Source organism: Papio anubis, chromosome 8 (genome assembly GCF_008728515.1).
Source record: "Papio anubis isolate 15944 chromosome 8, Panubis1.0, whole genome shotgun sequence".
In the NCBI taxonomy this organism is placed as follows: domain Eukaryota; kingdom Metazoa; phylum Chordata; class Mammalia; order Primates; family Cercopithecidae; genus Papio; species Papio anubis.
In genome coordinates this window covers 85,238,720-85,253,699 of record NC_044983.1, presented here as the reverse complement: position 1 = coordinate 85,253,699, position 14,980 = coordinate 85,238,720, and the positions used below count along the sequence as shown (strand labels likewise).

Below are 14,980 nucleotides of genomic sequence, written 5' to 3'. Positions count from 1 at the left end.
AGTATAAATTTCAAATAGAATGTAATAAAAAACCCATAAAATTCTTGCTAATATTGTTTCTGAAGTTCTGAGCCTAAAGCCTATTCTCATTTTGTTAACAAGAGGGATAAAAAGATGTTAGCACAAAAATTGAGATATTCTCCTTTATTTAATTATAAGGCTCAAAAAAGAATGGAAAAGAATGTCCTTTACTAAGTGACTCAGATGCCATTTTGTGGTAAGCCTACATATGACCTAAAATAATCCCACTTACTACTAGCTGTGCTTGCACTACATTTTGGGAAATAAGATTTAAAGGAAACATCTCCCCTTCTCTATTTTTTCATTCCATTACACTATTCATTACAGAGTTATTCAGAAAGTGCCTACTCTATGCCAGACCCTGTTGTACACTAACTAGTCATACTCAGCATAATCTGTCTCATCTTCCCCTAAGTAGCAGTTACTAAATAGGGGTTATAATAAAAACCAACTGCTGAGATTGTAACAATCCTATGAAGAGATGATGAGAGCTCATTGCAGATTCATCTTAATCCCTGACATCTCCTTATTAACATGTTATTATTTATGCAGAAAAAGTTTGCATAGCTGTGATGATGGATGACTACACGTGTGTCTTCCATACAGTAAAGTGTGGGAGAAAGTGGCTGTAAGCACATAGCCATAAAGCACACAGACTATGAGTTTTTAGATCTTTGCAGAGAATAAAAAATAGGGCAAAGTTCATTTTATCAATCCAGATATACCTCATGAAATCAGTATAAAAGTCAATTTGAGGCCATCGATATTCAAAATAATTTCTTTTTAGAGTATGTATAGAGAAAAGGGAAAGCTTCTAAAAGAATTTTTTTCTCTATTTTTTACTTTAACAAATAAAATTTGTATCTTAATGCTTTTTAAAATTTAATAGATAACTCATGTGTTCAGTTTTCATTTAATTTCCAAATATGGAAATTAATAGATTTCCATATTTCTGAAAGGCACAGTAAGAGCTACAAGTTAATGTCAAGCACTAAAATGTAGATTAAAATACTTATATTTCTAATAAAATATTTAATTGCCTCAATGCCATCTAATTTCTTTTATTCAAACTTTTTTCAGGTTTGGGTCTGTTGCTTCTTGAAAGTTCATCTTTTCAAATTTACTCTGTATCTCACTTTCTGCTGACTTTGCTATGCGGTTTCAGATAACGGCTATTATTCCTTGTAAGTTCTCATATAGTAATATAACCCATTAACCAAAAAAGTGCTCACACTGTACTTTTATTGTCTGGGCTAAATTTGATACGGACAAGTTAAGAAAATAAAAACAGTGTGGGTATTAGGCAGCAAGTAAAAAGAGTAAGTTAGAGCCATATCTGATCTGGAAGGCTGTACTATTAAATTCAAAAAGCAGGTTGCAGTATGATGTATTATTATAATAATAATATGCAGAAAAGATCCTTTCCCAAATGAGGATATGTTCTAAATATAAGCAGGAAGAAAGGGACAGAAGGATAAACATCAGGCTGTTAACTTTATTTAGTTTGGTTGTTGGTGACAGTAGGGAAGGCTGAGGTTAAAAATGGAGACAGACAGCCGGTATTTATTTTTTCTTTATATTGTATTGTTTTACCTTTGAAATATCTTTTTTAAAGGGAATTTACAAATAAAACTTTAAAATGTAATCCTATTAATGGAGTTTTAAATTAATAAGCCTTTGTAGAGCAATTAAGCCTGGGATTTTAGGGCAGAGATTCTGTACTGTTTCTGGTGGGTAAAACAGTATATACTTCATAAAATCAAATTGCATCTTAGACGAGTAACAAATAATCCACGAAGAATATGAATGTGAAAATGGCTTCTATCAGAAATACATCATACCTTAAGGCACTGTTATGAACAAGAATAATAATTATTACCCTTTAAAAGTGGTTTCTGTTAACAAGAGACATAAAAAATTGAACTATGTAGCAAAATTCAAACTTTTTACTTGTATTAATTAATAAAAAATACTGCAGTGTCATGGAGGGAGACTAATATTTACCCAAAGAAGAACCTTCAATAAAGCTTTTAATACTCACGGATTTTAGATTAAAAAAAAAGTCAAAGCAACAGAGATATAAATATCCTTTTATAAAATGACTTTTCTTCTTGAAAAACAGTCACTTACACGCTTTTATTTTGAAGTAAATTTAAAGATGGTGATCTAGAAACCACAAGTATTTCCGGGTAAGGCTGAAGACCCATTTGTTTATTATCTTTCAACTTTTGAACTATAACTTTGGCAAATTCTTCTCCTTGGATGTCAGTAGTGTCTAGTAATTGTCTGACTTTTGAGGTCCTTGTAGGCTTGGTACTAATAAGTTCATAGTCCTCTTTCATGATCAAGTCCCTGGACAGAAGGGCATCTAGCGACTGGTTAAGGCAGGCTTCTGTCATTTGGTTCACAATGTCTTCCCTTTTGCTCTGGATCCACTGCTGGGCTATACCAGGCTGCAGACGTTCTGAAAAAGAGCAAGGAATGAATATTTAAAAGGTGAGGACAGATACATAGCAATAAGTAAAATTCCATGAAAAATCAATAAAGCATAAAACCTAATTTTCCTATGATTGTGCCAATATGGAACACCAGTATTTGGGGGAATGCTATCATTTTTCAGGAAACACTCAGAGATTTGGGCTATCTCCTCCTCCTCACTCCCCAGAAAAGGCACTGCCTTTTTATATGGTATAAATCATGCGGCAAAAACCACTTTATGTCATCATTCCCATCTTCTAGGATTTGTTCAGTTTTGTTTAATGTCCATTTTGTTTCAAATATAAAAGATACCTGCAAATTTGTTAATTAGTAATATGTTAATACCTCCTCTTAGTACTGCCTCCCTATTTAGATGTTCACAGAACACCATTTGGGCCATGTCATCGTTCCCATCTCCTGGGATTTGTTTTCCTACTTAAGAAGGTATGTATTTATCATATTGAGGAAATAAAGACAAATAAATCTCACTGTATGGTAAACCCACTGAACATAAATATGTAAGCTAAATGGCATCACTTACAAGGTGTTTCACAGTAAATATTTACCTGAGTTTCCTGCAGTTGAGAGTGGATTTATTATTGCTGAAGAGCATGGAGTGGTCTTGTGATCACAGAATGCAGCCCTTTGAGATGCAGAAATGGTGCTATCCCAACTGTGATTTCCAGGACAGCGATGCAGCATCATAAAAGAACAGTGTTGAGTTTTTCCTACAAAATACAACATCTTCATTAGAGGTGGAATACGCCTTAGAAGTTCCTATTGGCTAACATGTCAACATCTGAGCAGACAGAAGGTAGGCTCCAATGTCTTTAGTTTCCACTAATATTAAGGCTAGTTCAGAAACCGAATTCTGCAAGTAGATATTTCTTAAAACAAAAAAGGGTTTATATGGAATGCTTTCACTACAATTTCTGTCAGCAATTGTCTGTCCTATGTAAATTATAAATCATAGAATTTTACTTCTTCACATAGTCCCATATTTTTCCTGTGTCTTCTTACTCCTTCTGAAGTTTAAGTATGTTCTCTAAATCTATATATGATGTCTGTCTTTCTACTTTCTCTTCTGGGAATCCCACTCAGCCTCAGGGATTTAATCATCCCCTCTATTCCCCAATCCACACAATTACATTTTCTGTCTTCATTGAACTTTTGCCTTATATATTCTTTCTTTTCCTTCCTTCCTTCCTTCCCTCCCTCCATCCCTCCCTCCCTCCCTCCTTCCTTCCTTCCTTCCTTCCTTCCCTCCCTCCCTCCCCAGTTTTTTATTTTTTGGAGTTTGTCACCCAGGCTGGAGTGCAATGGTTGTGATCTCAGCTCACTGCAACCTCCACCTCCCAGGTTCAAGAGATTCTCCTGCCTCAGCCTCTCAAGTAGCTGGGATTACAGTTCCATGCTACCACAACTGGCTAATTTCTGTATTTTTAGTAGAGATGGGATTTCACCATGTTGGCCAGGCTGGTCTCGAACTCCTGACCTCAGGTGATCCGCCCGTCTCAGCCTACCAAAGTTCTAGGATTACAGTTGTGAGCCAACACACCCAGCCGTGAACCTTAATCTTATATTTTCAAAAGCCCTCTGGACATCAACCCTTTGTGTGCTCCTAGTACCTCAAATTAAAAACAAAAAACAAAAAACATTGAAAGTGTAATGTTTCTTAACTCTAAAACTTGTTTTAACTTCTTCTTCTTTTTTTTTTTAATTGAGACAGAGTCTTGCTCTGTCACTCAGACTGGAGTGCAGTGGCGCAATCTCAGCTCACTGCAACCCCTGCCTCCTGGGTTCAAGTGTTTCTTGTGCCTCAGCCTCCCGAGGAGCTGGGATTACAGGTGTGCACCATCATACCCACTAATTTTTTTGTATTTTTAGTAGAGATAGGGTTTTGCCATGTTGGCCAGGCTGGTCTTGAACTCCTGGCCTCAAGTGATTTGCCCACCTTGGCCTTGCAAAATTCTGGGATTACATGTGTGAGCCACCGCACGCAACCTGTTTTAACTTCTATTTCTTTTAATGGCACCAACATTCTCCCAGTCCCTAGGCTTAACAATTTATTTGGCTTTACCACTTTTTTCTCTCATCGCTCCTATAAGTGAAAAGTTACAAAGTCCTATCATCTAGTTGTCTATAACATCTCATATACCACCCCTCCTTTCTTTCACTCTATATCGGTTCTTAATAATCTCTCATGGGTACTACAGTAATAGTCTCCTAACTGATCTCGCCATCTCAAGTTTCCTTTTCCTTTCAAAATATCCTACACATTCCAGCGAGAATGAATCTTCCCAAAGTAAAAAATTTTATGTCACTGCCTTGCTCAAAAAATTGCAATAGTTGCTTCCTACTGAAGTAAAAAAGTCCAAATAGTTTAGCTGAAGGTTAGAATTCTGATGATATGACTCCAATCTACTTAGCTTTTATCTTCTTTCATTCATCTTCTTTACTAGCTAAACCAAATTACTCACTGTTCTCTGCATGTTCTTGCTTCTGTACCTGTATGTTGTTCCTTTTCCCTGGAATGCCTATCCTTTGTTATTACAGATCCAGCCTTCAGCCAGAAATAATTTCATGATGATAACATGGTACAGTAGAGTGACACGATAATATTTATCAAAAGTCTGAGATGTGCCAGCTACTAGCTATGTGATCCAGAGTCCTTAAATCTGTAAAATGAGGACATTTCTCTCACAAAGTTGTTGTGCAAGTCCTTTGTACAGTGTTACTCTTCCCATACTACCATAGCTCTAGATCTATGTCTCTCTTATATCACTTTCCATCTCATATAATAGTTATTTAGAAACACTTCTTTTTCTTATAAGAGATTTTTTTTGTGGACATTTTCTGGCAGTGTCTAACATAATGCCTTTTTTAAAAAATTTATTTTTTGACATAAAGTCTTACTCTGTCACCCAGGATGGAGTGCGGTGGTGCAATCTCGGCTCACTGCAACCTCCCTCCCGGGTTCAAGCAATCTTTCCGTGTCAGCCTCCGAAGTAGCTGAGACTATGGGTACCCACCACTATGATTGGCTAATTTTTGTATTTTTAGTAGAGATGGGATTTCACCATGTTAGCCAGGCTGGTCTCGAACTCCTGACCTCAGGTGATCTGCCCACCTTGGCCACCCAACATGCTGGGATTATAGGTGTGAACCACTGCGCCTGGCCAAACATAATGCCTTAAAACTTAAATGTATTTGTTGAATATCACACTACTATTTTTTCATATCTTTAGACTCTGTCACTTTAAAACATGAGTTATAAATGCAAATTAAAGTTCCATAGAAATCATGACTGCTTGCCAGAAATATGATCTTGAAAGAAAATGGAAGACTTGCAAGTAAATAATGATTGGAAAATTTACATACTAGATAAAAAATCATTGTCTTGAGGAACTGGCAGGGACCTTGAAGTTTCATGAGAACCACTATTTTCATGGAGCTGAGAGGATCCACATGATTCCTAAAGTAAATAGAAAATAAAGGGTTTAGGTTAATAAAAATTATAGAGCTTTAATTTCTAAATAGTTCTTGTTTGTGGCTTATCACAAATGAAGATAAAAACTACTAATTTTTTTTTTTTTTTTTTGAGGCAGGGTCTCACTCTGTTGCCCAGTCTGGAGTGCAGTGGCACAACCTAGGCTTACTGCAGCCCTGCCCTCCTGAACTCAGGTGAACCTCCCATCTTAGCCTCCTGAATAGCTGGGATTATAGGTACACACCACCACACCACGCTAAATTTTGTATTCTTTGTAGAAATGGGGTTTCGCTACGTTGCCCAGGTTGGTCTCAAACTCCTGCAATCAAGTGATCCACCAGCCTTGGCCACATAAAGTGCTGGGATTACAGGTGTGAGCCATTGTGCCCAGCCTACAAAAGTACTAAAAATTATACTTTACAAAATTAAAGAAACACATACATCTATAAAATAACCAACAAAGATAAACTTATTTTCTTAATTAACACAAATGGGGGAAATAGGGGAATAATGTGACATCAGAATAATTATTTTTTTCAGTATTTTCTACATGATCTCAGAGGCTGTGGCCAGTAACTAGAATAGTGAATGAGAAATTTGGTATCTGCAAGTCTGGTCTCCTACAGATTTAGAAATGCCTGTTCTCAGCATCTCAGGTTCCTTCCACATGGAGGCACAGGAAGCCATGGAAAAAGTAATGGAGAACTCTACTCCTAGCTCTGTCATGGAATTACTAGCTAACTTTCAGTAAGGCATTTAAACTCTCTGGCTCTCAGGTTTTGGCTGTATTATCCGCACTGTCTATTTAAAAATATGCACGAATGGGCTCAAGGATCAAATGAAATACTGTACATCAAGTGATTAAAAAAGTGATGTACTATTTTTAAGGTTAGTTTTGAAGATACTACAGGTTGAGTATCCCTTATCTGAAATGCTTGGAACCAGATGTGTTTGGAATTTTGGACTTTTTTTCAGATTTTGGAATATTTGTATATATATAATGAGATATCTTGGGGATGGGACTCAAGTCTAAATATAAAATTCATTTATGTTTCATATATACATTATACACACAGCCTGAAGGTAACTTAATTCAATATTTTAAAATAATTTTGTGCCTGAAACAAAGTTTTTTTTTTTTTGAGATGGAGTCACCCAGGGTGGACTGCAGTGGTGCAATCTTGGCTCGCTCAAATAATTCTCCTGCCTCAACCCCCCGAGTAGCTGGGATTACAGGCATGGGCCACCATGCCCAGTATGTTTAGTAGAGATGGGGTTTTGCCATGTTGGCCAGCTGGTCTCGAACTCCTGACCTCAAGTGATCCACCCACCTTGGCCTCCCAAAGTCCTGGGATTACAGACTTGAGCCACTGTGCCCACCTGTGAAACAGTGTTTTGACTGCAACCCATCATATGAGGTCAGATGTTGCTATGGTTTGATATGGTTTATTTGTCCCCACTAAATCTCATGTTGAAATTTGATCCTCAATGTGGTGGTGTTCGGAGGTGAGGCTCAATGGGAGGTGTTTGGGTCATGGGGGAAGATCCTTCATGAATAGCTTGGTGCCATTCTATAAGTGGTGAATGGATTCCTGAGAGAGCAAGCTGTTAAAGACCCTGACTTCCTCATTTTCACTCTCCTGCATCCTGTCTCACCATGTGATTTCTCTGCATAGCTTGCTCCCCTTCTACTTTCCAACATGAGTGCAAACAGCCTAGGGCCCTCATCAGATTCAGCTGCCCAATCCTGAACTTTCTGGCTACCAGAATTGTGAGCCAAATAAACCTCTTTTCTTTATAAATTACCTAGTCTCAGGTATTTCGTTATAGCAACACTAAACAGACTAACACAAGTGTGGAATTTTCCACTTGCGGCATCATGTTGGTGTTCAAAGTTTTGGATTGTAGAGCACTTTGGATTTTTGGATTAGGGATGCTCAATCTATGTTACTTTCTTTTAAGAATGTATATGTATGTTCATTTTACAGAAATTACTAATTCAGACTAATATAAGTCTGACTGAATGCTACTAAAGAAATCTTTCTTCTTGGGCAGCAATGTTAGCCTCTCATTAATTATGATAAGAGGTAAGAACAAGGTAGCATAAATATAGTGTTAAAACTGTAATCAATGATTTGCCTACATACTACCCTGGGACGTCATTTATTGTATAAACCAATGACAGCGACAGAACTCAATGCCAAACAAAAAAGCAATAATTGTGATTTGATGGGATGAAAAATGAACTGAGAATCAGTAGAGCTGGGTTTCAAGTTGGAGATTGCCATGAGCTACCAAACAAATCCTAAAAGCTACCTGGGCTTTAGTTTTCCTTCTATAAAAGAACCGCTTAGACCAAATGATTTTTTCAAATTCTTCTCACATTTTGAGTTTAATGTAACTTTTTTTTTTTTTTTTTTTTTACCTCTTGTGGACCATGATTTACAGGTATGTTCAGAGATAATTCCATTTTCTTCTTGTCACATAGGTGAATGGTACTTGAAACACTCTGTAACTGGAATGAATACATAAATGCATATACACTTTAACTGGAGGTGATTAGGAAATTATAGAAGTAAAATACAATCTAATTAACACATTTTATATGTTTGTGCAAAATACATGGCAAGAAAATATAAAGAGTTGGGAATATAACATATAACTGAAGGAAGAGACAGTGTAGAACAAGGGAAATAACTTTAGAAACACAGACTTTGAATCTTACCTAACATTAATTGGTTACCTTCTCTCAGTGTCTCAGAGCTTCATCCTTAAAATCTAATAATACCTACATGCAGGATGGTTCTAGAGATTGAGCTTATAAATACGAAATAACTGGTATAAACTAGGTACTTAATAAATTTTTGGGAGTATGATTGTATGTCTATCTATAATAAAGTATTTACCACATTTTAGGCACTGTGCCTGTAAGTATTATTATTTTCATTTTATAGTTAAGAGATTGAGGCTTAGACTAAGTAAAGGGGGTAGAGTGTCAATAATGGAATGGCGGGGCCATGGAGCCAATCAGATGTGATTTAGATTCCCACATCTGTTTGATGTGGGACATTAGATTTAATCTCAGTTTACTTATCTGTATACTGGAGATAAAAATACCTGTTTTGAAGGATTACTGTAAGGAAAATGAAAAGTAATATATGCAAAAAGGCCCTAACATTACTTGTAAGCATTCAATAAATGGTAGCTGCTGAGTAGATGATTTACTTAAAATACTATTCTTTTGTGTTAAAATTAAGTGATTTATTCCTGTCTATATAAGCTAGACTTGGATTAGTTTCCATCACTATTCAGTGATTTAAAAACCTATCAATCATTTTCTTCCCCAGACCATCATAATGCCAATTATTCTTCAGAATTTGGAAACTGGTGAATTCACACCCAGCCATCCATTATGCACATTTATGACTGCATGCTCCATTTACATGGCTAAGGAACTTCAGGAGGAAATTACTCCTATTCATCTGTGTATATAATGTACCTAGCACAGGGCTTTATACACAGCAGTTCAAAAAACATCTATAAATGTACTGTTATATGACCCTTTAAAATGAGTTTTTGGTTTTGTCTCTGTTATGTAAGGTTTTTCTGTGCTTATAAAATTTGCCAAAACATTTCTGATAATGCAATATCCTTGAATTAGTAACACTTTTTCATAAATGATCAGTTATGATAATTCAAATTACTTGTGAACTAGTGAATCAGTCCCTAAGAAGAAATGAGTTGAAAAAAACCTATTTTTGTTCAGTGTTTATTATTCAAGATATAGAAGCCAATTACCTAGGAAAACATAAATTATGGGAGCTGCTTCCAAGAGCTGAAAAAATGTAGGAAACTCAAACCAAATTTCCCTACTAATCTTGGCTTTCAGAAATTTTTTTTCTTAAGAGACAGGGTCTTGGTATGTTGCCCAGGTTGGACTGGAACTCCTGGGCTCAAGCGATCCTCCTGCTTCAGCTTTCAGAGTAACTGGGACTATAGGCATGTACCATCACACCAGAAATTTCTTTATGAAGAATCTTATTTAATTTGTGTTCCACTGTTGTCCCTGACATTAGCTTACTGTGTGAGGTGTACATAAGTGACTAACTTCCCTATACGGTAGTCCCCATCTTATCTTGGTTTCACTTTTCACAGTTTCTATTACCCTGCTCAACTGTGGTTTCGAAATATTAAATGTAAAATTCTAGAAATAAACAACTCATAAGTTTTAAATCACATTCAGTTCTAAGTAGTATGATGAAACATCATACCCTACAGCTCCATTCCACCCAGGATGTGAATCATCCCTTTGTCCAGCATATCCATGCTGTATAAGCTACCACCCTGTCAGTATCAGAACAACTGTCAGGATCACAGTGCTTGTACTCAAGGAACTCTTTTTTTTTTTGAGACAGGGTCTCACTCTGTCACCCTGGCTGGAGTGCCAGCTCACTATAGCCTCTGCCTCCTGGGTTCAAGTGATCCTTCTTTCTCAGCCCTGAGTAGCTAGGACTACAGGCATGTGCCACCACACCCAGCTTTTTTTTTTATTTTTAATTTTTTTATTTTTTGTAGAGATGGGGTTTTGCCACATTGCCTAGGCCGGTCAAGTAACTCATTACTAATTAATCAACTCTTAGTACTAATGGCCCAAAGTGCAAGAATAGTGATGCTGGAATATTGTTAGAATTGTTCTATTTTATTGTCAGTTATTGTTAATGTATTACTGTGCCTATCTTATAAATTAAACTTTATCATAGGTATATATGTATAGGAAAAGTATATATGTCTATGTCATAGGTATGTATGTACAGTATACATGGGGTTCAGTGTTACCCATGGTTTCAGGCATTTACTGGGGTCTTGGAATGTATCTCCCATGGATAAGGGAAGACTATTGTACCTTAGTTATCTCATCTATAAAAATCAGATGATATTCTTGCCCTATAAGTATCACAGAATCGATACAAGATTTTTTTTTTTTTTTAAAAGAACAATCCTAAGTGGAAAAAATATGGCAACTTAAAAAGTAGCTGAGTGTGGTAGCCCACGCCTGTAGTTTCAAGCTACTGGAGACGCTGAGGTAGGAGGATTGCTTGAGCCCAGCACTTCGAGGTTGCAGTGAGCTATGATCCTGTCACGGCACTCCAGCCTGGGTTACAGAGGGACACCCCATCTTTACAAACTAAAAAAAAAATTTGACTCTATTAAGGAATAGAGAAATTGGTATCCTCTGGAAAACACTACCTACTCAGAAGTGGTGGAGCCAGTGACAAATTATTAAAAGAACGAAAACACAGTTCCTCTTAAGTTCCTTCCTTTATGCATTTCCCTTTGAAACCAAGGGTTATGTCACTAGATCCAGCAAGCCACAAGGGGCAAGCAATATCACTTGGTTATAAAAATTGTAGATTTTGCTTGTTCACACCCCACGAGTTTGGCTAATGGCTGGTTTTTATATTGTATATTAACTACAATTTAATGAAACCCACATCTTCTAACAAACCACAGTTCGTTAGGGCAAAGTAAGCATAGTTTAGCGCTTGCCTTAATGAACTGTGGTTGCTTTGCTTTTTAAACAATTTTGAGTAATAGTGAAAAAAAAAAAACAACCCTGCAGTAATAGTCCCTTCAATTGTTCCGACCCACAAGAATCAGAGTGAGTAAATAACACAGCTCTCCCAGGTAATTCATATCAACTGTTACTGCTACCTTGGTCTATAAAACATGAAGTGTTTGAGAGGAAAAATGAAAAAACAAACACACTTTGGTCTCAAATATAATAAAAATTCTACAGTTAAACTTGGCAAGGAATGTCAGAAAAAAATGTACATTAAATTAAAAGAGAAGTGCGAGAACCCAGACATCTATAATTCTCTAGGCATTACAACTTTAGGAAAATAAATGTACATTAAAAAACAAACAAATGCCTCTAATGGCTCAGTGCATTCATTGTAAACAACTGGCTGTGATTATTCATTTTTAAATTTACGTCTGATATATAAGGGTTCTGGAAATGTCTTTTTTTTTTTTTTTTTCTTTTTTTACATTTTAAATAAAGGTAGGGTCCTGCTATGTGGCCCAGCTGGTCTCAAACTCCTGGGCTCAAGTGATTCACTCGCCTTGGCCTTCCAAAGTGCTGGGATTACAGGTGTGAGTCACCACGCCTGGTCCTGGAAATGTCTTTAAAATCTGAAGGTGGCCATTTGAATGAAATAGAAAAGCTTTTGGTGACAAAGGAAAAGTAGTATTGATAGTCTCTGGTAAATTTTCTCACTCCAAAACTGTAGCTTATATCTGTGAAAAGTATATATATTAAAAACTACACTTAACCAAAAAACTCCATGAATAATATATAGTTGTTTAAATTACTAATTTCCAGCATTCCATTTGGCAATTTACCTTTGTTTTCTTTAGCTGAATAACAGCTTCAAGAAAAGTTATCTCTTCAAATGTTCTCAAAACTGGTTCAAGTTCTATTAAACATTCTACATAAGAGAAAAAAATATAGGTTGAATTCAGATTGCTTCTAATTATTAAAGTGAAATGCTAACATTTAACGTACAAGGCCTCAAGTCAGTTCTTCCCAAAGTGATGACATTCAGCTGTTTTATGAGCTTTTATTACTGACATAAAGATAGACATAAGCAACAATGGAATAGGGTTGAGAACCTAAAAAAACTGTTTTTGGACAAATGTGCTAAGCCAATTCAATGGGGAAAGGATAGGATAGCCTTTTCAACAAATGATGCTAAAACAGTTGGATATACACCTGGAAACAGATAAATTTAGATACTTATATCACACTACACATAAAAACTAACTTGAAATGGACCCCACACCTACATGTAAACATAGGAGAAAATCCTCATGATCTTGGGTTAGGCAGAGTTCTTAGATATGACATCAAAAATGAAATCCGTTAAAAAAACCTAAAAATTGGGCCGGGTGTGGTGGCTCATGCCTGTAAACCCAGTACTTTGGGAGGCTAAGGCGGGCAGATCACGAGGTCAGGAGATTGAGACCATCCTGGCTAACACAGTGAAACCCCATCTCTACTAAAAATACAAAAAAATAAAAAAATAAAAAAAAATTAGCAGGGCATGGTGGCGGGCACCTGTAGTCCCAGCTACTCAGAAGGCTGGGGCAGAAGAATGGCGTGAACCCGGGAGGCGGAGCTTGCAGTGAGCCAAGATTGCACCACTGCACTCCAGCCTGGGCAACAGAGCAAGACTCCATCTTAAAAACAAAACAAACAAACAAACAAAAAACCTGAAAACTGGACTTCAAAAAATTTGAACACTTTTGCACTTCAAGACAGTATTAAGAAAAAATAAAAAGATAAGCTGCAATCTTGTACACTATATTTCCATATCATGTATCTGCTAAAGGGTTTGTATCTACAATAAATACAGACCCATGACAATAATAGGAAAAATAGCAAAATTAAAAAACAAGTAAAAGATTTGAATTTCACTAAAGGAGATATACAAATGTCTTCAAGAAGCACATGAAAAGATGCTTAATATCATAAGAAAAGGCACTTTAAAACTGCAATGAGACATCACTCCATACTCACTAAAATATAATTAAAAAGAAAGTAAGAAGTGTTGACAGTGATGTGGAGAAAATGAAACCCTCATACATTGCTGGTGGGAATAAAATAATGTAGACTACTCTGGAAAACAGTTTGGCAGTTTCTTAAAAATTAAAGATAAATTTATCATGTAGCCCAGCAATTCTACTCACAGATAATTAACCAAGAAAAATGAAAACATACGTTCACAGACTTGTATGTGAACAGTCATAGCAACATTATTCACATAGGCAACAAGTAGAAACAATCAAAATGTTCATCAACTGGCTAATGGATCAACAAAATGTGATACATCCATACGATGAAGTATTATTCAACAATAAATTACTGAACTATGATTCATGCTGAAACCTGGATGAACTTGAAAAACATTATGCTAAGTGTGAAAAGAGCCAGATGCAAAAGGACCACACATTGTTATCATTCCATTTATATGAAATATCCAGAAAAAGCAAATCTAGAAAGACAGAGAATAGATTACTAGTTACGTAGGGTTAGTGATGAGAACAGGCAGTGACTGTAAATAGTTATGAGGGATTTTGTGGGGGTTGATGGAAATACTTTAAAATTGGATTATAGTAATGGCTGCAAACTGTAAAATTATTAATACTAAAAAGTCAATGAATGTATACTTAGAATAGATAAATTTTAAGGTAAGTAAACTATACTTTGATAGGCTTTTGAAAAACAGAATATTTATGATTCCTCTCTGCTACTGTGTTACTTTGCCATTTAATATGTACATTAATTGAACAGTTAAATCCATTTTCAGAATGTATATTCTCTAGTCACTTTTTCAACAAAGGTTTACTGATCTTCCTCCTTTCCTTAATTCAGTTAACCTATATTTTTTTAAAAAAAGGAAAAATATAGCTTGCTTTTAGTTTTTCAAGCTTCTTTTATTTTTTTACCAAAATTTCTTTCATTGTGAACTTTTCATTTCTTTTCAGTAGGTTTATCCAAAAGTAGGCATCTTGTGCTTACTCTGGTATCTAGAAATCCCTTTGTAATTTCTTGTTCTTCCATTTGGTCGTATTGACAGAATTTCTTTATTGAATACACTTAAACTTTCCCTATTATTGATTTTTTATTCTTCCTTTCCCTTTCAGGTTCCCAGAATCTGCTTTTCACCATTCCAATATACACCAGAGCCTTAAAATAAAACTGACGGGCTGTATAGGGCAGTAGTGTGTTTATAAATCAATGACGGTACCTTCCCACTGAAAATAGGAAGCTGTCATCCTAGGAAAAAAAAGTTGTGCTTCCATTTAAAAACAAAGTCCAAAACCTAACAATAACAACAAAACCAGTAGCATCCCAAAGGCTATAAATGAAAAATGTCTAAGGCAGACAACAGTACTTTGTAAGAAATGTGATAAATTAAATACACACAC

General features: G+C 35.9%; 1 protein-coding gene and 1 long non-coding RNA gene across 9 annotated transcripts in view; one reads left to right on the top strand and one right to left on the bottom strand.

Moving 5' to 3' along the window:
• Window positions 1–1,496: 1,496 nt before the first annotated feature.
• RIPK2 (receptor interacting serine/threonine kinase 2) overlaps window positions 1,497–14,980 on the bottom strand; it is a 35,292-nt gene continuing 21,808 nt past the window's right edge. For 2 of the 4 annotated variants that reach the window (XM_031669967.1, XM_031669969.1), the window contains exons 9-13: window positions 12,392–12,477; window positions 8,415–8,504; window positions 5,881–5,974; window positions 3,066–3,227; window positions 1,946–2,485 (exon numbers count right to left, since the gene is read on the bottom strand). In XM_031669967.1, the coding sequence (XP_031525827.1) occupies window positions 2,148–2,485; window positions 3,066–3,227; window positions 5,881–5,974; window positions 8,415–8,504; window positions 12,392–12,477 (770 nt within the window). In that variant the 3' untranslated portion in view covers window positions 1,946–2,147. Of the gene's footprint in view, window positions 2,486–3,065; window positions 3,228–5,880; window positions 5,975–8,414; window positions 8,505–12,391; window positions 12,478–14,980 lie in introns of all 4 variants that reach the window. The other 2 variants (XM_031669966.1, XM_031669968.1) reach the window with 2 other exon arrangements.
• LOC110744041 overlaps window positions 2,168–14,980 on the top strand; it is a 27,675-nt gene continuing 14,862 nt past the window's right edge. For 2 of the 5 annotated variants that reach the window (XR_002524106.2, XR_002524102.2), the window contains exons 1-4: window positions 2,415–2,517; window positions 2,873–2,943; window positions 3,186–3,313; window positions 7,978–8,076. This is a non-coding gene — a long non-coding RNA (uncharacterized LOC110744041). Of the gene's footprint in view, window positions 2,211–2,414; window positions 2,518–2,872; window positions 2,944–3,185; window positions 3,314–7,977; window positions 8,077–9,336; window positions 10,478–14,980 lie in introns of those variants that run through there. The other 3 variants (XR_002524104.2, XR_002524103.1, XR_002524105.2) reach the window with 3 other exon arrangements.